The sequence below is a fragment of the Typopeltis vanoorti genome, chromosome 19 (genome assembly GCF_054136105.1).
Source record: "Typopeltis vanoorti isolate ZY-2024b chromosome 19, IOZ_Tvanoo_1.0, whole genome shotgun sequence".
Classification (NCBI taxonomy): Eukaryota; Metazoa; Arthropoda; class Arachnida; order Uropygi; family Thelyphonidae; genus Typopeltis; species Typopeltis vanoorti.
Window position 1 is genome coordinate 83227122 of NC_143567.1, and position 22147 is coordinate 83249268.

At 36.1% G+C, this 22147-nt stretch overlaps 1 protein-coding gene across 1 annotated transcript in view; it reads left to right on the plus strand.

The window, feature by feature from the left end:
• LOC150096303 (calcium/calmodulin-dependent protein kinase type II alpha chain-like) overlaps nt 1-22147 on the plus strand; it is a 736535-nt gene that overhangs the window by 502575 nt on the left and 211813 nt on the right. Inside the window, exon 13 of the mRNA XM_090409027.1 lies at nt 20288-20377. Within this exon, the coding sequence (XP_090265153.1) occupies nt 20288-20377 (90 nt within the window). The remainder of the gene's footprint in view (nt 1-20287; nt 20378-22147) is intronic.

Consider the following 22147-nt stretch of genomic DNA (forward strand, 5'->3'; position numbering starts at 1 on the left):
GCAGGTCACCTTTCTCCTTAAATTCCTTCCACAGTTGTTTCTTTTTTTGTAGCTCCAGCTTGATGATGATATCGCCGGCCTGGTTGGCTGAGTGGTTAGTGTATCCGCTCTCCAGCTAAAATGCTGCGGGTTCGAATCCCACCGTGGGCATGGATGTTTGTGATTGTCTGTGAAAATACTAGTGGTGTTAGTGAGCGGTAGATTGCATTGGTGTAGATGGTTGTGGTAGATGATGGTAGTTGGTGGAGACAGAGAGTGATAGAGTAGGTGCCCTGCCTCGATGAGTCTTTGGACTCCCTGAAGGTGTCACGTAATAATAATAATAATATTCATCCATTTAACTCCCAATTGATTTACTCTCCTGATTCTAGGTATGCAGCCAGCCATTACCTCCCTCAGACACTCTTTTACCACTTCCCATCCCTATCAACATCCAGCCCTTGCAGTTTTACATGCCATGGCACTGATCCAAGCAATCTCCTAAGTTTGTCATACATACCAGCCTTGTAATTCCACATATACCCTGTCTTAACTGAAAATTTCACACGTTTGGCCACCTCCCAGGTCAAGACTGTGTAATCCTCTCACCAATTGGTGGCAACATGGTCATTTTCGTTATAGACAAAATATTAGATGCAATTACTAGATCGAGCACTCTCAAACCCCTAGTATATTCCTTTACATGTAGTCTCAGGTAGTTATCCCTTAGTAACTGCATAAATTCCATTTCCTTCTTACCATGTGTCCTCTCCTCCTTCCAATCTATGTTCCCATAGTTGAAATCCCCCATAACAATTGCCTGTCCTCCACTCATTGAGTCTATTTGTTGATGCATGCTATTTCCATCATCTTTTCCACCCCCTTGTCTATTGCAGCATCCAACTGTATATTTTGTTCTGATGACTGTTCTACAGTTTCAATCAAAATTTTGGTTGCAGTTCATCAGCCATAATCAATAACATTCCCTCCCCCCCCCATTCTTTTCTCTCTATCCTCCCTGAACACACTAACTTTTTATAACCAATAACCTCTGGCCAGGATGAGCCAATACCAAAAATTCCTCCTGCTTTTTCTGAATGCTGCTGGCATTAGTGTACAAAAGTCCCTTAGGCCCACTGCTATCCTGACGCTTTATACTAACTATCTCATTCTGGTTTGTTACCAAGGTTCTAACATATTATACTTGTTCTTACAGTCAGCTGCCTCACTGATGTCTGCATATCCACTCAACAGCTTATCCCTCCCCCACTGAAATTTCTAGTTTCCCTGATTCTGCACATCCACTTTCACTTCATTCAACAACACTTTTTTCAGTCTCTCAAAATCCATTCAGATGAAAACCATCTTTCTTGTATAAGTCCTTTCACCCATCAAACTCACTCCACTCCACGAGAGAGGACATGTAAGAATTACTGGAAGTAGCAAAAGAAAAGAGTAAGAGTTATGACAGTGAGTCTGTTGCCACAGCATGACAGAGTAGGCCTGAGAAGGAGGGCAAAAATAGTGAATGACTCGATGTGTAGGTTATGCAGGACTACTCTGTCGTGCTGTGGCAACAGACTCACTGTCTTAATTCCTTACTGTTTTCTTTAATTTTCTCCTTTAAATCATTCCGGCCACTATGATCATTTCTTTCACCTATATATATATATATACAGGAAGGTCATGTTTTAGTAATCCGCTCATATTTTATAACAATATTACAGCTGAGTTGGATAAAGTGAATGGATACACTATGATAATGTTGGATTTTTCTAAGGTATTTGATAGGATACCACATGAAAGGCTGTTGCATAAACTGGAGAGTATGAGATTGAATTATAATCTCTTGACTGGTTGACAGACAGATATTAAAAAATGGTATACAGTGGGTGTGAATCTGCCAAATTTAAGGTAACCAGTGATGCACCTAAGGATTCAGTACTTGGGCCATTATTGTTCAATCTATACATTAACGACATCAGGGTCTATCATCAGATGTGCAATTGTTTACCAATGATGCGAAGATAGGCAGGGCAATCAGGGATGCAATTGATATTCAGCAATTACAAAATGATTTGAATAGACTGGAAATTTGGGTGAACGAAAATGGCTGTCAATTTAATGTTAGTAAGCGTAAAGTTATGCACTTTGGCATGATTAGAGTTCCACTGGCATATTATATTAGCGGGGTTATGCTAAAAGAAACTGAAGAGGCAAGAGATCTTGGTGTATTGGCAGATAAGAATTTAAAGTTCAAAGGTCACATAGCAAATACAATTCATAGGATAATTGCTATGTTGAAGTGAACCTTGACATAAGGATAAGGAAGTCATTTTGCCTCTTTATAAGGCTTTGATAAGAACACACCTGGATTATTGTGCGCAGATTTGGTCTCTACAATATATTAAAAATGCCAGTCGATTAATCAAACCTGAAACATACATCTTTAACTTACCGTATTGATTGCATCGCTTGTGGGTCGAATTTCCATGAATTATCAGAATCCTTTCTTTTAGTGATCAGCGTTGATCAGATTACATCAGATTACACGGTGATCAGCATTCATTTTAGAAATTATGGACTTTACAACCATGTTATAAATAACTATTTTAATTTCTTGAAGTTTCGACCTTCATATTAAGGTCATCATCTGGAGAATACACAAATATACTAGGACAAGTTGAGTTACATTTCACAAGTATGCTGAAGAAACAATGATCCTATCAACGGTTATTTTACTGTCATGACCTCTAGTAAAAATATAATATAAAAAAAAATTAAATAAAAAATACAAATAAAATTTAAAAATCAATTAGAAACTACATCAAAGCTATATTCTATTTAAGATAACATCTGAGAAACACTCTTTCATATAGATAGTTTTCTTACAGTAACAATGATGTCCTAATTTAGCATAACAATTGTTATATTCGATTTAAGATTCTGGATTATCTACAGTCCTGGTTATAGTTAACTCTTAGGGAGAAAGGTTCCTTAGGTGGAATATGTGCCTTCCATATGCTTGGGATTTTTAGACCATCATTATTGTTAAGATTAGGGTTGTTGATAAGAATCTCACAGGCCCCCTTAAATTTACATTCATACCGTGTTTTATTATATTATATTTTATATAATATGAAAAAAATTTAATTAAAAAATACAAATGAAATTAAAAAATTAATTAATCAATAAGCACCAAAAAAACTACAGATCTAATTAACTCCTTTGGAACTACATGTCTCAGATCTTGGATATACCTGGATGGACCGCATCACTATCTCTACTTTGCTAAATCTGGCTAAGCAAGAACCACTTGTCAGTATAGTCAAAAAACTACAACTCAGATGGCTTGGGCATCAACTCAGACATCCTGAAGTCTCACACTTTTTGGAATCCCTCATCTTGTACAAACCACAAGATAGCAAATGCAGTAGAGGAAGACCATGCAAACAATTTTGGCAATACATATGTGAAACCATCAGTAGGCTGAACTGCAAAACTCCATCTGATATCTACGTTTAGCTCAAGATAGAGAGACGTGGAAGACCATATTTTGCAATACAGTCATACCACGACTTATGCTACCCTGACTTACGCGAATCCGGAGTTACACATGAATTACAGTTAGACGGGAATATGTACGTATTCCCGTCTCGCTTCACGCCTCACCACTAGTCGTATCTTTCAGGCGCCGGCCACATTTGCCAGTGTCGCACATGCTGTGAACAAGCACTGACGTGTTTCGCACGGTCTCCATTCATACATGATTTTTATAGTCTACAAACCTTGCGATTGTTTAATGTTATGTTCTTGATAAAAATTTTATCACATAAAAAATAATAATGTCATCCAAAAGAAGCAAGTCCGATTCTTCTACAGATAGAAAGAAAAGAAAAACATTGACTTTGGAAACAAAACTCAACATTATTAAGGATTTTGAAGGCTGAATGAAAATTTGTGAGCTAGCAAAGAAGTTTGATCTACAGGAATCTACAGTAAGACCAATCATAAAAGAAAGGTTTACAGATTTTGGAGGACATACATTCTAACGAGGAACGAACTGCAGCCACAAGGTAAGGAATAAAAAAATCATTAGCTTGCTATGAAGAAATTTTGCGTGACAAGAAAAAGACATTATGCTATCAGACAAATCTATTAGATTTTATGAAACCATTGATATCGAAATAACTTTCTTTTATTTTATGTACGAAAACTACAATTATGATTATATTTCTTAAAAAATATAAGTGTTTTTGTAAACCTTTGGTCCCAATTGTATGTTTGTATATATAAATTACATGCAAAATTATTCCCCGAGTTACGCGAATTTGACTTGCGCTTTTTGTTGGTCCCACCTACCATGTAACTTCGGTGTTTTACTGTATTTAATTTTTAATATAAATCTCTTTTCCATTTTCACATTGTATCATATTGTGAATGAATTATGTATGTATGTATCATGTTTTGGTGTGATGTAAACATCTGGTGCTCTTCCAGTCAATTCTATTTAAAGTGTTCAGGGCGTGATCCAAAAGACCAGCTTCACCATAGTTATTATATTTAATGTGTCGTTTATGTTATTTTTGCCTGATAGGAATTGTGCATCCTATTTCCCCTATATATGGTAGATTACAGGTGCAATAAATACGGTATACTCCAGGGTGGGCCAGCAGAGGGAGTGGGTCTTTGGATGAGTTGAAAGCTTTTTTAATTTTGCATGAGGTTTAAAGTGGCTTTAAGGTTGTATTTCTGTAGTATTCTGTTTATTTTATCTGATGTCCCTTTAATGTATGGAATGGTTATAGTTTTATTGTAGTTTAGTTTATCTTTGTTTTTTAGTGAGGTCTTGTAGAAAATTTGGTTGATAGCTGAAAGTTTGTTTTTCACTTGGTTAGACTATAATAAATTTAGTTTAATCCTTTATCCAAGTGTGAGCAAACAAAGTTTGCGTCTGAAAGTATCTTCAGGACTGGGGCAAGGTGGTACAACACTGGGAAACTCGTTGCAAAGGTGGAGCAAGCCAACATCACTCCTATCTCAGTATCTCCCATAATGCAAAACACATCTCTTTACAGATATGTATAATGTTATGCATTAAGGGCAGGGCCACTACCCAGAACTAGTTTCGACCTTTATTGAGGTCTCTTCAGTGGGAGCAGAGTAATTTAGTAATTAAATCCAGAGTAATTTAATAAAAAAGTGACACACTGTTGCAACTCCTATAGGTAGAGATGACCTTGCTAATGCTTCTGCCTGGTATCTCCACTCAGACCTGGCTCCCACTGAAGAAACCTCAATAAAGGTCGAAACTAGTCTGGGTAGTGGCCCTTCCCTTAATGCATAACATTATACATATCCGCAAGGAGATGTGTTTTGCATTATGGGAGATACTGAGATAGGAGTGATGTTAGCTTGCTCCACCTTGCAACGCTTTTCCCGGTGTTGTACCACCTTACCCCAGTCCTGAAGATACTTTCAGGCGCAAACTTTGTTTGCTCACACTTGGATAAAGGATTAAACTAAATTTATTATATTCTAACCAAGTGAAAAATAAACTTTCAACGTCTTTCTCTAAATCCAGAGTAATTTAATAAATAGGTGGCACATCATTGCAACTCCTATAGGTTGAGAGATGACCTCGCTAATGCTTATGCCTGGTATCTCCACTCGGCCTGGCTCCCACTGAAGAGACCTCAATAAAGGTTGAAACTAGTCTGAATAGTGGCCCTTCCCTTAATGCATAACATTATACATATCCACAAGGAGTGATGTTATCTTGCTCCACCTTTGCAATGAGTTACCCGGTGTTGTACCACCTTACCCCAGTCCTGAAGATATTTTCAGGTGCAAACTTTGTTTGCTCACACTTGGATAAAGGATTAAATTAAATTTATTATAGTCTAACCAAGTGAAAAATAAACTTTCAACATCTTTCTCTAAATCCAGAGTAATTTAATAAAAAGGTGGCACACCATTGCAACTCCTATAGGTTGAGAGATGACCTTGCTAATGCTTCTGCCTGGTATCTCCACTCGGCCTGGCTCCCACTGAAGAGACCTCAATAAAGGTTGAAACTAGTCTGGGTAGTGACCCTTCCCTTAATGCATAACATTATACATATCTGCAAGGAGATGTGTTTTGTATTATGGGAGATACTGAGATAGGAGTGATGTTAGCTTGCTCCACCTTTGCAACAAGTTGCCCGGTGTTGTACTACCACCTTACCCCAGTCCTGAAGATACTTTCAGGCACAAACTTTGTTTGCTCACACTTGGATAAAGGATTAAACTAAATTTGTTTGTTGATAGTGTTTTGGCTGTAACCATTTTTAAAGAAAGTATTATTGATAACTTTAAATTTGTCTTTAAGCGCTTGTTCATTGGAGCATATCTTCAAAGCCCTGTTTTTTAGAGTATTAATGACACCTAGTTTTTATATTGGGTGGTGGTAGGAATTAATGTGTATATATTGGCCAGTATGTGTCAGTTTCTGGTAAAAAAAGAAGGAAAGACTGCCAGAATGAAGATGTGTGATGATGTATTAGAGAAGAAAGTGTGTTCTGACTTTCAATCTCAATTGTGAATTGTATGTGTTTGTGTTGTTTGTTTAGGTGGCTGAGGAAAGTGTCTAATGTCTGGCAGCCATGGGGCCAGATAGCAAAAACATCATCAACATTATCTAAGCCAGACTTTGGGTTTTAAAGGAGAGGGATCTAGAGCCTGTTGCTCAAAATATTCCATATAAAAGTTAGCAATGGGGAAGGGGGGGGGATAATGGCAAGCCCATGGTGCCTTCTTTTTGTAGGTAGAAAGCGTTTTGTCACACATAATACATGCACAGAGAGCACCATGATATCTGGAGGAATTTGTCCTGTAAAAGAAGGATTGTGTCATTGATTGGGACATTCGTAAAGATGGCAGAGACGTCAAAAGTGACTAATAAATCATCTTTTTCTAATTTAATGTTTTTGATTATGTTTATAAAGTGTTGTGAGTTTCTGATATAGGAGGGAAAAGACCTACCAACTCCTTGAGTGTTGATGCTAATTTCTTGGCTAGAAGAGAATTCATGCTGTCTATGCCTTCGACTATCGGCCAGAGTGGTGTGTTTTGTTCATGTGTCTTTGGTAGACTGTAAATTCTCAGAGAACAACTTTAGTGTGGAAGTAATATTTTGACTATATCTTCGGGCCATGTAGTAACTGATTTAACTAGCTTTTCTGTTTTATTTTTATTCTATTGGTTGGGTCATAGTTAGCAAATTGATATGTACTGTTGTCTGAGATGAGCTGATTCATTTTTTCTAAATATGTGGTTCGATTTAGAATAACAGTGGCACTGCCTTTATCGGCTCTAGTTATTAAGATGTCCTGATTTGATTTTAGTGATTTCACCACTGTTAATCCATGTTTCATTAAGTTGCTTGTTATTGTTGCTTGCTGGTGGTTTCTAAACGTATTTTATCTGCTGTGGTAGGTGGGATGAATCTTATGCCTCTTATATTAGCCAATATATACACATAAACTCCTACCACCACCCAACACAAAAACTAGGTGTCGTTAATACTCTAAAAAACAGGGCTTTGAAGATATGCTCCAATGAACAAATGATTAAAGACGAATTTAAAGTTATCAGTAATACTTTTCTAAAAAATGATACTGAGATAGTATCATTTTTTAGAAAATTCTCTACAAGACCTCACTAAAAAACAAAGATAAACTAGACTACAATAAAACTATAACCATTCCATACATTAAAAGGACATCAGATGGAATAAACCGAATACTACAGAAATACAACCTTAGCGCCACCTTTAAATCTCCTGCAAAATTAAAAAGCTTGCTCATCTCATCCAAAGACCCACTCCCTCCGCTGGCCCACCCTGGAGTCTACTGTATTTATTGCACCTATAACCAACCATATATAGGGAAAATAGGATGCACAATTCCTATCAGACAAAAGGAACATAAACGACACATTAAATATAATAACTATGGTGAAGCTGGCCTTTCTGATCATGCCCTGAACACTTTGCATGGAATTGACTCACCAGCTGTTTACATCACACTAAACATGGTATGAATGTAAATTTAAGAAAGCCTGTGAGATTCTTATCAACCACCCTAATCTTAACAATAATGATGATCTAAAAATCCCAAGCATATGGAAGGCACATATTCCACCCAAGGAATCTTTCTCCCTAAGAGTTAACTATAACCAGGACTGTAGATAATCCAGAATCGTAAATCTAATATAATAATTGTCATGTTAAATTAGGACATCATTTCTTACAGTAACATCATTGTTACTGTAAGAAAACTATCTATATGAAAGAATGTTTCTCTGATTGTTATCTTAAATAGAATTTAGTATAGCTTTGATGTAGTTTCTAATTAATTTTTTAATTTTATTTGTATTTCTTATTTATTTTTTTTTTATATTATATTTTCACTAGAGGTCATGCCAGTAGAATAACCGTTGATCAAATCATTGTATCTTTAGCATACTGTGTGAAATGTAACTCAGCTTGTCTTTGTATATTTGTGTATACTCCAGATGATGACCTTAATATGAAGGTCGAAACGTCGGGAAATTAAAATAGCTATTTATAACACAGTTGTAAAGTCCATAATTTCTAAAATGAAGGGAGATTATGAGGACAAATTGTGAGTATGTGGATTGCATACTCTGGTTAACAGGAGAAAGAGGGGTGATATGATAGAGGTCCATAAACTTTTGAATGGATGTTATAGGATTTCAACTGATGAAATTTTTTGTTATATAGAGGTTGGGAAAGAACACGTGGGCATCCATGGAAGTTAAGTTTGTTCACAAGCCAGGATTTTCTCCCAGAGAGCAGTGAATGAGTGGAATAATTTCCCTTAGGGGTAGTAAGTGCATCTAGTGTGAATGAATTTAAGGGAAAGTATCATAGCTGATTTGGGTGATTTATAGCCTCGCTCAATGAGTCCTTGACTTCCTGGAGTTCTTAGATATTAATAATAATAATAATAATAATATATAATAAAATAAATAAAAATGATTATGTATATTAGCAGGAAACATAAATGTGAGAATTGGAAGCACAAAATTTAATAATACTATGGGAATATATAGAGAACATACTGTAATCAGGAATGATAAAAAATCGATTAACTTTGTAGTTTAGAACCTTAAAATAATGAATCCTTTCTATAAACATAAAGACATGCATAAATATACTTGGCAGCAAGAGGATGGAAATCAATATTAGATTACTTTATCTTAAATGAAAAGGCATCAAAGTTTTCTTTAGATTAGTTAGAGTCCACAGAGGATATGAAATAAGTACTGACCACTTCCTCGTTAAAATAAAATTAAGATTACCATAAATGGCTACAAATAACAAGAACAGAATGAAAAATTAAAACATTTGTTTATAAAACTAGATTATTAAATAACACAAATATATAATGACTATATGAACAAAGAGTTAACCAATATTTAGATAAAGTTAAACGAAATGAAGAAATAGAAATAGAATGGCTTAACATAAAAAATAATAAATACAGCAGCAAATGAAAGCTTAAGAAAAACGAAATATTCAAAAAAAAAAAAAAAAACTGAAGATATGGAACAATACAATCAAAGAAATAATCAAAATGAAAAAAGAAGCATATCATAAATGGTTAAGCAGTAAAAGATTAGAAGATGAAATAGAATATAAAAGAATAAGAGCCATAGCTTAAAGAGAAGTGAGGGGAAAAAAAACAGAGAATCATGGAACAAATTTGTTTCTAATTTATAACATGATTTATATAAAATAAGACCCAGTGTATATAAGATTTCAAAACATTTAAGTACCGATACTAAAGAATGCTTAAAAATAAACACCGAATTTAAATTAGAGGAATTTCTAATTCCTCTAATTTAAAATAATCCTCTAATTCGTCTTATTTCAGATAAATATTTTAATAAAGACAAAGTTGAGTAACTGTTCTCATGTCATGAGAAGTAGTGTGTAAAGAGGGCTTCCATTTGAGATAAGTTTTTTGAAATAATTAATAGTATATAAGTGTGTGTGTATGAGTAAGAGTTGATATAAAAGTTGTGTGCTCGCAGTGTTATTAGTATGTGGGATTTTTTGTTTAAGTTTATTTACAAATTCTTTGAAATTGGAGCTCTGTATAGTAACTGGTGAAGGAAAGATGCCGGTGGCTTTGTCCATGCAGGAATTCAATTTTGATTTCAGTCATTTCGTGAAATGCAGGGTGTGCTATATGTACTAATTTGATTATATAGATAAATTGTAGATATTTAAGGTGGATGGAAGGAGGGTGTGTGCTAAGCATGAACTGAAGGAGGATTTAATGAGTGCTAATATGTTGATAACTGAAAGTGTTAGTAGCAAGAATGCCACGAGGAGGATGAGTGCTCATCTGATAGAAAAAGACGGTGTAAAAGAACAGTGAAAAAATGTTAAAAGAGTTTTGAAAAAGAGAACAAGTGATCTGAGAAACTTAATAATCAATGGTAAGGAAGACGAAAGTGATGCAAATGTGGCGGAAGTTACAAAACAAAGTACAGTTAAAGATAAGGTAGTGAGTGGTGTTGACTGTGAACAAGCGTGTATGACGCAAGATTTGAAATTCAAAAGGATGAATGAGAGTGAAAGTGTGAAGCAAGGTTCGAAAATTCAAAAGAATGAATGAGAGCATAAGTGTGATGCAAGGTTCAAAAGTTCAAAAATTTGGAAGAATCAATGAGAGTGATGGGATGCAAGGTTTGAAAATTCGAAAGAATGAATGACAGCAAAAATGTGACACAAGATTCGAAAGATTAGTTGGTTAAGATGAGGCAAGAGATGAAATGGATGCGGAATAAAGTTAAGAGAATTTGAGATATGTATGGAAGAGTGAAAATTATGAAAAAAAATAATGTTGGTATAAAAGAGGTAACGAAAGACCCACGAGTGTCTTTGTATGGTGATTTAATTATTAAAGGTATGCTAGACGAGAGGATGCATAAAGTATATTTTACTGAGGGTAGAATGAATAGAGTGATTGAGTTATTAGATATGAGAAGTAAGCAAGCAAAAGAGTTGGTAGTTGTAATAGGTACAAATAAATTGACTGCAAACAAAGAACATGTCAGATTGGATATCAGAAGGTTGTTGAGAGGGATAAAAAAAAAGAATAGTGATAGGAAAAGTAGTAAGTGTGTTGCCCAGGTATGACAGCGGTGAGATGAGGCAGAGAGCAAGGATTGTGAATGATATTTAGTAGAAATGTGCGAGGAGAAAGGAGTGCAGTTTGTTAATGTGTCGAATGAGTTTGAAGGATGAAGTGAACTGTATAGGAGTGATGGACCGCATTTGAGTGGTTTTGGTGTGAATCACTGGAGAGACTGTTGCTGGAAGGTAGAGAAGTGAGGGCAGAGTATGAATCTGATCAAGCGGTAAGTGATGTGGAAGAACAGGAGAGATTGAAGAGGTGGTTGTGAATGAAGAAGCTAGTAGCATGAGCATAGAGAATAAAAGAAGAGGTGCACAAGACAGACAGGGAAATGGTGAGGCTCAGGGTGGACAGAGGAACACATTGTGAGAAAGGTAGATGCTCCAAGAGGATATGAATGCATTTGTAGTCAAAAAGGGAAAGGAATATATAAGGAGAAAAAGAAATGGCTCGAGTTAAGCATGGAGAAGTCACATCAGATAAGTGGTGTCAGTGGCACTAGCTATAGATCCAGGAATAAGCTGCTGTGTGTAAATACAAATGCTAGAAGTGTAAGAAACAAGGCAAATCAAATGGTTGCATTAATTGAGTATGTTCACCCAAAAATTGTTGGAATAAGTGAGACATGGTTGGATGAGGACAACATCCTGACAGGAATAGAGATTATTATTATTATTATTATTATGTGACACCTCCAGGGAGTCAAAAGACTCTTCAAGGGAGAGTGTGCCAACAGCATCGAACGATTCACTTCCAACTACTAACCACGCTCAAAGTTGCTTAACTTTTTGCGAGCCATTAGTAAAAGAGGCTCTACCAATCGACCAACCTTTGCTGGCATTTTGTGAGGAAAGAAAGGGTAAAAAGGGAGGGGGGGAGAGGAATGCTATTCATGATAGAGAAACAGTTATGTCCATTCAAAGTATAGATGCAAGAGGGAAATAGTGCCAGTGGTGTGGAGGCAGTATGGTGTGAGATAGAGGTGAATAGAATGAAATACTTAGTTGGATGTTGTCATAGACCTGGTAATGTGGATTTTAGTGACTATAAAATGTACAATCAAATTAGCCAAGCAAATAAGAACAGGGTGATTATTATGATTATTATTTTAGCTATGGCAATATAAACGGGGATGATGAGATAGCAACTGGAAGTAAAGATAATGAGTTTCTTGAGGGACAACAACCTCAGACAGTATGTAACAGAGGGCACACGAGGATTGAGGGTCTTGGATTTGATCATCTCATCAGAGGATGTAATTATAAATGAGGTATCAAATCACCCTCTAGTTAGTGAGAGTGACCATGAAGTGATTATCTGGGTGGTTGCCATCAGTGTGAGGACCTCTTTGAGAAAATGGTATATATGGAACTACAAGGCTGGTGATTGTGAAGAGCTCAGGAGGCAACTTGCAGGTGTAGCATGGAATGAGGAGTTAGTTGGAAAAGAGATCAACACAGCTTGGGGGATATTCAAGAACTATCTAGTAGAAGCAATGTCTAAATGTATTCCAAGGATAAGAAGGTTAAGTAAGGTAGGTGTGAGATAGATGAATAAAGAGATTAAGCATGCAATACACAGAAAAAAGGCATTATGGAGGCAACATAAGAGAAGTGGTAATAACCAATTCTATGAAGATTACAAAGACCAGGCAAGGATCGTGACTTGGTTGGTAAAGGTAGCAAAAGTGAAGTATGAGCAGCAGTTAGGTAATGAAGCCGAAAAGAATCCTAGGGAGTTCTTTCGATATGTAGCTAGCAAAAAAAAAAAAAAAATGATTATGGAAAGATGATATTCATTGGAGAAAATGGTATAAGGACAACTACTGCAGAAGATACAGTGGAAATACTCAATGAACAGTTCATAAAGGTCATTCATTCTTATTAATGTGCCATCATGGAGAGATTGAGAACAGTTGATAATTGGGAGGAGAGACTGACTGTAAGTGAGCAACAGGTGTATGGGGGAATTGAGCAAACTTGATGTTAAAATAAGGCTTTGGGACTTGATAATATATCACCACATATTCTGAAGAAATGTGCCAGGGAGTTGACATCTGCCTTGACATATTTTTTTAATATTAGTCTTGCACTGGGTTGAGTTCCAAAGGAATGGAAGGAGGACAAGATTGCGGCATTTCATAAGGGAGGTGATAGAACTCAAACATCAAACTATAGGCCTATCTGTGTGCCAAGTGTTATAGTTAAGTTGTTGGAGAAGCTTGTGAGAATTAGCATCCAGAATTGGGTTGACAACAATGGTATTATCTTTAATGGACATAACGTATTTGCTAAAGGGAGGTCATGTTTTAGTAATCTACTTACTTATTACAATAAGGCGACTGTAATGGACAGTCACCTTATTGTAATAAGTAATGGACAGAGGAGAAGGTTACACAGTAATATACAAGAAGACTTGAATAAATTGAGTGAATGGGCATGGAAATTTGGATGCGAGTTAAATGTTGCAAAATGTAAGGTTTTAAAATTTAGGAAATAAAGATGGGATGTAGAAATTAAGCTTGGTGGTGATATATTTTTGGAATTGGAGGAAATAAGAGATCTTGGGATGATATTAGATAAGGATCTGAAATTTAGGGGACACATTGCCAAAATTGTGAGGACAACACAAAGAATTCTGGGAATGATGCAGAGGACACTGACTTGTAGAAGTAAGGAGATTCTTGTTGCATTGTATAAGGCTTTCATTAGGCCACATATTGACTTCTGTGCACAGATTTGGTCACCTGCTTTTCAAAAGGATGAAGAGATGTTGGAAAGGGTCCAGAGATGACTTACTAAGGTAGTTTCTGATCTCTGGAATGTCAAATATGAGAAAAGGTTAAGAAGATGCAATTTACAGAGTCTAGTGGATAGGATGAAGAGGGGAGTGATATGATAGAGACCTACAAGTGTTAGTAAAGGGTTATTATAGGATCAGTGTTGGAGAGGTTTAACAGTAGGTTTCATATGCGTCCCGTATTTTACGGGATTGTCCCTTATTATGAGTTTGTGTCCTGGCGTCCCGCTAAAACTCTTCAGGATGCAGAATTGTCCCGTAATTTGTGGATTTGTGTTTAACATTCGCATTCTTAAACATAAACCATGTAATTGTCAAGAAATCAATATTAGTTATTGATCATAAAATTATCTTATCAATTAACAATACTGACATGTTGCGAGAATAGTGCAACTAGCGGACGTTGTAATAACTAAGCACAGCTTATTTGATATGACACAGATCTGTTATGAAACGTGATTAGTTTTATTATTTTATATGCCTTTAAAATGCCGAAGAGAAAGTGTGTTCTCACAGAAAAGCAAAGGACTGAATACCCTTTTATTATACCATGTAACTGTGATGTCAAAGTCAACGAGAAAGTGAAATGTACTAAGGGAATAACATTTCTAGAATTCTTGAGGGACCAATGTCTTAGGCAACATGTAATAGAGGGAACAAGAGGTTCAAGAGTTTTGGATTTGGTTATAGCATCAGAGGAGTTGATAATAACTGAGATGACATCTCTCCCACCAGTTGAAGAGAGTGACCATATGGTTTTGACTTGGAAAATGAATAGACATACAGGAGTATCAAAGAGATGGGAACGTATGTGGAATTATAAGGCAGGTGATTATAATAGTCTAAGACGTCAACTTGGGGAAGTTTCATGGAAGGAGGAATTGGAAGGCCGGGATATCATTAGTGCGTGGGAAATTATTAAAGAATATTTGTTGGCAGCAATGGTAAGTTATATACCATGAGTGAACAAGAGAACACAATTTGGAGTAAAGTGGATGACAAACAATATTAAACAGGAATTGCATGCAAAAAAGAGACTGTGGAAGAGATATAAGTGGACAGGTGAAGAAACGATGCATGAAGAGTATAAGACACAAGCCAGGAGAGTGACTAGTATGGTAAGGAAGATGAAACTGGAATATGAAAGGAGATTAGCCCTAAGATCCAAAGAAAATCCTTGGGAATTTTTTTAGGTATGTGGCCAGTAGGAGGAGAAATGACTGTGGAAGAATGATATTGTGGGATAAAAATGTGAATAGAGTGACTGATGCAGAGGACATAGTAGAATTGCTCAATGAACACTTTATTGGAGTATTTCATCCTGGAGGAGTCAGTTTTAATGCTAGATTGATAGGGCAGGTTCGAGGTTTAGAGGTACAGGAGGAGAGAGTGCGTTTTAAATACTGAGTACTCTGGATGTCAGCAAAGCTGTGGGACTGGATGATATATCACCATGAGTTTTGAGAGAATGTGCTAGGGAACTGACAGTGCCTTTAACCTGGCTTTTCAATGAAAGTATGGCTGCGGGAAAGGTGCCCATTGAATGGAAGGAAGGTAAGATCGTGCCATTGCATAAGAGCAATATCAGACTGGAAGTGTCTAATTATAGGCCAGTTTGCATGTCATCATAGTTAGTAAAATCTTGGAGAAAGTAGTGAAGGACCGTATACGGCATTGAGCACATGAGGGTAATTTTATCTGTGAGATTCAACATGGATTTGTGAAGGGGCACTCTTGTTTTAGCAATATGCTAGCCTTTTATAATAAAGTTACAAGAGCAGTAGATGAGTAAAAGGCATATACTGCCATTTTTTTCTTGGATTTAGCGAAGGCATTTGACAGGGTGCCACATAATAAGCTGATATTTAAGAGTTGCAGCACATGGGTCTGGATGTCAGATTGATCAACTGGATTCAGGATTGGCTGTCTGATAGGTATCAGAGAGTTGTGTATGGTGGGGCAGTTTCAAGGAAGCAGAGGGTTACAAATGGGGGTCCCACAGGGCTTTGTACAGGGACCTATATTGTTTAACCTTTATATCAATGACATTGTCAGTGGATTGCAAGGGGATATTCAGTTGTTTGTAGATAATGCAAAGCTGGGAAGGATTATTAGTAATAGTGCAGATGCAGCAGCCCTGCAAGAGCATTTGAATAAGCTGGATAGATGGGCAAATGAATGGTGGTGTCGGTTTAATGCAGAAAAATATAAGGTCTTGAGGTTTGGAAAACATCGATGATACACTGCATACTCTATGGGAGAAGTTATACTGGAGGAAGTTGGGGAGACGAGATCTGCGGTTGATGATTAATAGAAACCTGAAATTTAGGGGGCATATTGCAAAGGTGGTGAAGGTAGCACAGAGGATTGCTGCAATAATGAGAAGGACACTGACCTGCAGAGATAAAACAGTTATCATTCCGTTGTATAAGACCCTGATCAGACCACACTTGGACTATTGTTCTCAGATTTGGTCCCCAGGATTTGAATGAGATAAATTAATTGTGGAAAGGGTACAAAGGCAGATAACAAAGATGGTTTCATGACTGTACAATGATAGTTATAAGGATTGGCTAAGGGAATGTGGACTGCAGAGTTTGGTGGATAGAAGAAGGAGAGGTGATATGATTGAGACTTTTAAACTATTGAGAGGTGGTTACACGGTTGACACTGGGGAGTTCTTTCGTTTGGTTGAACAGCAGGAAGGAGTGATGACAAGCCATCCCTGGAGGTTACGAAAGGAAACTGTGAGCAAGAGGGTGAGGAGCGGTTTCTTTGCATGGAGGGTGGTTGAACCATGGAATGCATTGCCTGATGGAGTGGTGAGAGTGAGAACGGTTGATGAGTTCAAGGAGTGGTATGGACTTTGTGTGTTTCTTAGGGGGGACCTCCCCTCAATGAGTCTTGATAGACTTTGTGTTTCTTAGGAAGGACCTCACACGAAGAGTCTTTTGAATCCTTGGAGGCCTGAATAATAATAATAATATTGAAAAGAAGAATATGTAAGAAAGTTTTAAAGCGAATAAAAGTTGACTAGCTCTCAGATGTGAACTGTAGATTAAAATACACAAACGTTATTGAAGAAAAAAAGGAAAAAGTTTGAGAACTTGAACCAAATCTTGGAGATTCAGTAACAATCCCTGAAGAAAACACTGATTGACTCAGCCAGAGAGGCAGGTGGTGAGGTTGTCTGTAAGGGTAAAAAAATCAGAACTCAATGGTGGACACAGGAAGTTAAAGAGGCAGTGAAAGAAAAGAAGAAAGCATATTGAAAGTTTCTGGCAAATAACCCAGCTTGTGCTCTTAGAGAATACAGAGAAAAATATAAGAAAGCTAAACACTGTGTAAAACTACCTGAACAAAAGTGATAGGAGGATTTTGGTAAGAACATAGAAAAGAAATATCAAGAAGGTGGCAAGATACTCTGGAGGAAGAAGTAGTTGTTGAAGAAGCTCAGAAATGGAGGAAAGAGTGCTGTAAAAGGAATTAGAGATGATAAAGGTGACATGAAATCAGAAGAAAAAGATATCGTTGAAGTATGGAGTAATCACTTCAAAAAATTGTTAAATGAAACAAGCAGTGATGACAGCACATTGGTAAAAAACACTGACCAGACATGCATTCAAGAATATATACATACTTGAAGTAGAAAAAGCCATAAAAAGCCTGAAATGTGGAAAGGCAGCAAGAGTAGATGATATTCATCCAGAAATGCTCAAGTATGGAGGTATAAAAGTCTACAGTGACTGTGCTGCATAGTTCAGATGGCCTGGACAAAGGGATGAATACCAGATGATTGGAGTAGAGCTCTCATAGTACCCATATATAAAAAGGAAAATAAAACTGCATGTGAGAATTACAGAGGTATTTCTCTACTGAGTGTTCCTGTTAATATATATGCACGTATACTTGAGAGACGTTGAGAAGGATTGAGGATTGTTGAAGAGAAGCTTGGTGAAGAACAAGAGGATTCAGGACAAATAGAGGCTGTCAGTATCAGATTTTCACTTTACTACAGATAGTTGAGAAATCGTAGGAATATAACAAAGATCTGTATTTAAGTTTTGTAGATCTGGAAAAGGCATATGACAAGGTGCCAAGAGAGAGAAGCTATTCAAAATGCTACAGTTATATGGTGTCAATGGGGCATTATATTAAGTAATATTTAGTCTTTGTTTGAGTTGTAAGTCAGCAGTTAGAACTGAAGGACGTACAGGAAGATGGTTTAACATTTAATCTGTTATCAGACAAGGATGTACTTTATCCCCTCTGTTATCCATTATTTATATGGATTACATTATGAAGGAAAGTAGTATTAAACCTAATATAAAAATTGGAGATGTTAATCTCAGCTCTTTGCTTTATGCAGATGATGTTATACTTCTAAATAAATCTGCTACAAGTCTGCAAATTTCCCTGACTAAATTGAATGACTTTTGTAATAGATATGGTATGAAGGTCAGCATTAAAAAGACAAGGACAATGAAAATAGGCAGAAACATTGAAAATATCAACTGCATTGTGAATGGAGAACCTATAGAAAAAGTAAGTTCATTGGCATACTCCTTGGCATATGACAAGTAGTGCGAAAGGTGGAATAGATTTTTCTATGAAAGAGTAAGTCACTAAGGAGACACAAGATGGAGTAAGAAGTTAGATAGAATAGAGAATAAATAAGATAGCACCAAATTAAAGTGTAAAGCATTAAGGTAAAGATTAAAGACTAAAGATCAAAGATTATTTATAAAGTTTACAATGGTGCAACAGCCAACAGAGTTTACAATAGGCAAAATAGAGTAACATTTTACAGTTGCACATCCATTTCACTCCCAACCTATTTATTCTTCGAACAGTTGGGATACTGTCTGATTCAAACACTTTTTCAAAGATTCCCCTGCATTGCTGTCATTTTTTCCATTCAGCAACTGATAACATGGGACCAAAGATAGTATTCTCCTAAGTTGATCATAATTTCCAGCTTTGTAGTTCATTATGTTTAATGTTGAATTCATCTGGCCTGATACATAATATGCAGACAGCTACAGAAGTTTCAAACTAAGTTTTCCATTTTCTGAAAGTGTTATTTGTCATAAGTGTCTGGATTTTCTTATTTTGCATTCTGTATAGCTCATATACTTCAGAACAAATTGTGACCTGATACTTTTCATACTATATATTAAAACTTATAAAGTCTTATAAACTTATTAAAACTTATATAGTCTCCTCATTTACTGATGCCAGATTTGATGACCAACTCAACACATAACTTCAGACTCTTGCTCTCTAATTTCTTTGTTCTCGTTGGCTAATCACAGTTGATAGGATTTTAATTTCGAAACCTTCAGCTCCCAATAACCAGAATACCCAATACAGAGACTCCATCACACTACCATATATTGGAAGTTTATCAATTGAAATGAAATCTCTTTTCAAAGATCACAATATCAGAGTAACTTTTAAACCAATTTAAATTGTTCATACCCCCCCCCCCCCGACATCTCCTAAAGAAGATGGCACACCTTTCAACCAATACCCAGAAGTATATAGAATTTCCTGCACATGTGGTTTGGCATACATAGGACAGACAAGGGATTTGAGGTGAGGAAGAAAGAACATGTTGCAGATGTTGACCACAAAAGAAAAGACAGGTGTAGTTTAGCCAGCCAGACCAACCATACAGTTGATTAGAACTCTTCAACTATGCATTATTTAGAAGAGAACTATTTTTCCAGACTTCTGTTGTACTCATCCATTTCCAAGGATTACTTAATAAAAAACAAGGACCGTCACTAAATGATATGTGGAAATCTCTCGCTAAATCTTTCAACTCAGCCAATGGTCACCTTCTATCACTAACCGCAGACAGCTAATGCATGCATGTGTTTTTTATAGTCTAGCATGAACTTGCATATTTGCATTGTAAGTTTTTCAGCATTTAATCAACTTCATGACCTTTGTATTTATTTTGGTTTTGATGTGTCTAGCTCTGAAGAAGCTACTAGTTCTTGTTTATGTAGTGAAACTAGTCAGTGTAATTTATTTAGGTAATGACTAATAAATTCCTGTGTTCTATGTAAATATGTCAACAGTCAAAAACTTGAAGGAGGTTAATCAATAGCTGTAAATTTCAAGTGATGTTACCTAAGTTCATCTTTAACTGTAAAGTTTATTGCTGACAGATTTTTAAATTTAAATTACTGTTGTATATATTGATTGTGTCTATAACATAGTCTGACTGTCTTAGCATTTTAATTTATACCCTTTTATATATATATATATATATATATATATCAGGTCGGAGCATTGTTGCTAAGAAAGGCGATGGTTCCCAAGTGAAAGAATCAACAGATAGCAGCACTACTCTTGAAGATGATGATGTAAAAGGTGAGAGAAAACGTAATATCTATACTATATTATTTTTATATCACCTTAATCAGAGCTGTAAGTTTTCTATTTCCGTCTCTCTGACAAAATACTGTCAAACATAGAATTCAGCATTCAGAGAACTTTGGGAAGTTTGAACTGTGATTAGTTTGATGTTAATCTGTACACAGTTTTTCCTTCATCTGTTATTGTCATTATTATTATCATTGACATACAGGCTTCTTCATGCAGTACATCATGAGTAGTCCACACTAACCACTGCCTATCATACTTCTCCTTAAACTCATTTACTGACAAAGCACTCATGACTACCTCTGGAACCCATTCTACATTCACTCAAAAATAAAAAATAAAAATCTAGTTTTTACAGTCTCACTAACCATATGCATTACACAAACTCCAGGAGTAAGTAATCCCTTGTTTTCTATTCATGTATTGAAAAATTTCTTTATCTGTAAAAAAAAAAAAAAAAAAAAAAAAAAAAACTTTTAGTAACTTAAATGTGGCTAACAGATTCCCTCTTTTCTATCCTGTCAGCTAAATTCTGCAATGCCTACACCTTCAATCTATCCTCATATGAAGCACTCCACAAATCAGTCATCATTTTTGGGCCTCCCAGGTGACCAAATCTGTACATGATGGTCATATTAAAGCCTTATATAATAAGACAGAAATAAGGAACAATAACTTTCTTATGTCTTCTTGTCAAAACGAACTTCAATAATGACGTAATCCTATCAGTTACTTTGACTACATTTTGTAATATACCCTCTAAACATCAACTCCCTATCCACTGACACTCCTAAATCTGTAGCTTAATGAATTTCCTGGAGTCCAATTCAATCAAGTTAGTACACAGTTTGTATTTCACACCATAACCTTACATTTTTTTTCCACATTAAACTGGTATCCATTATCATACTCTGCAAGATCTCTACATCACCATGATTAACTGCAACTCTACATAGTTTTAAACCATCAATGAACAACTGAATATTTCCCTTTAATCATTTCCTTTATTATTGATGAACAAATTAAATAACAGGGGAGTACAAACCCCTATGTGGTACTCCACTAGCCACTTGCCTTTTCCTGGATTCTACTCCTCCGCATGCTACTCTTGAGTATATGTCCATTGGTTACCCTTGTATTCATATTAACAGCTTTATATCCATCTCATTTGTTCCAATTTGAACAGCAGAGTTCATATACTATTTTATTGAATAAATTTGCAAAACCTAGCATCATCATGTAGCCATTTCATTTATGAAAGATTAATTAACACTAGATTGTGATCTACCCTTCACATACCATGCTGTCCCCATGCAGGGTGTCATATTCTACCTACTTATTCCTTGTCTTTAACCAACATTGCCATTACTTTGACCACACTCCTGAGATACTAAATGCTGTATAATTTTCTGTCTCTCTCTCTCTCTCTCTCTTTTTCAGAGCCTCTTCTTTGTAATGGAAGTATTTTACCCTCTTTGCACTCCCTTGGGTATTGGGTATTGCAACAGCTAACAGTCTGACCAGAGGCACATTTCCCTTGCACATTCTTGTGATACATGGGCTGATGTCTCATATATTACTATAGTCATATCCATATTAAGATTCTGCAATAACCACAAGGCACTTCTAATTTGTCCACCTGTATTTTCATATTACAGTTACATCTGTCACTGAAATATCTTCACCTGAAGGATTGACCCTTGCAAAGTGGTCACTCAGTAACTGAACTATCCCATTTGCTTCTGTTATCTCCATATC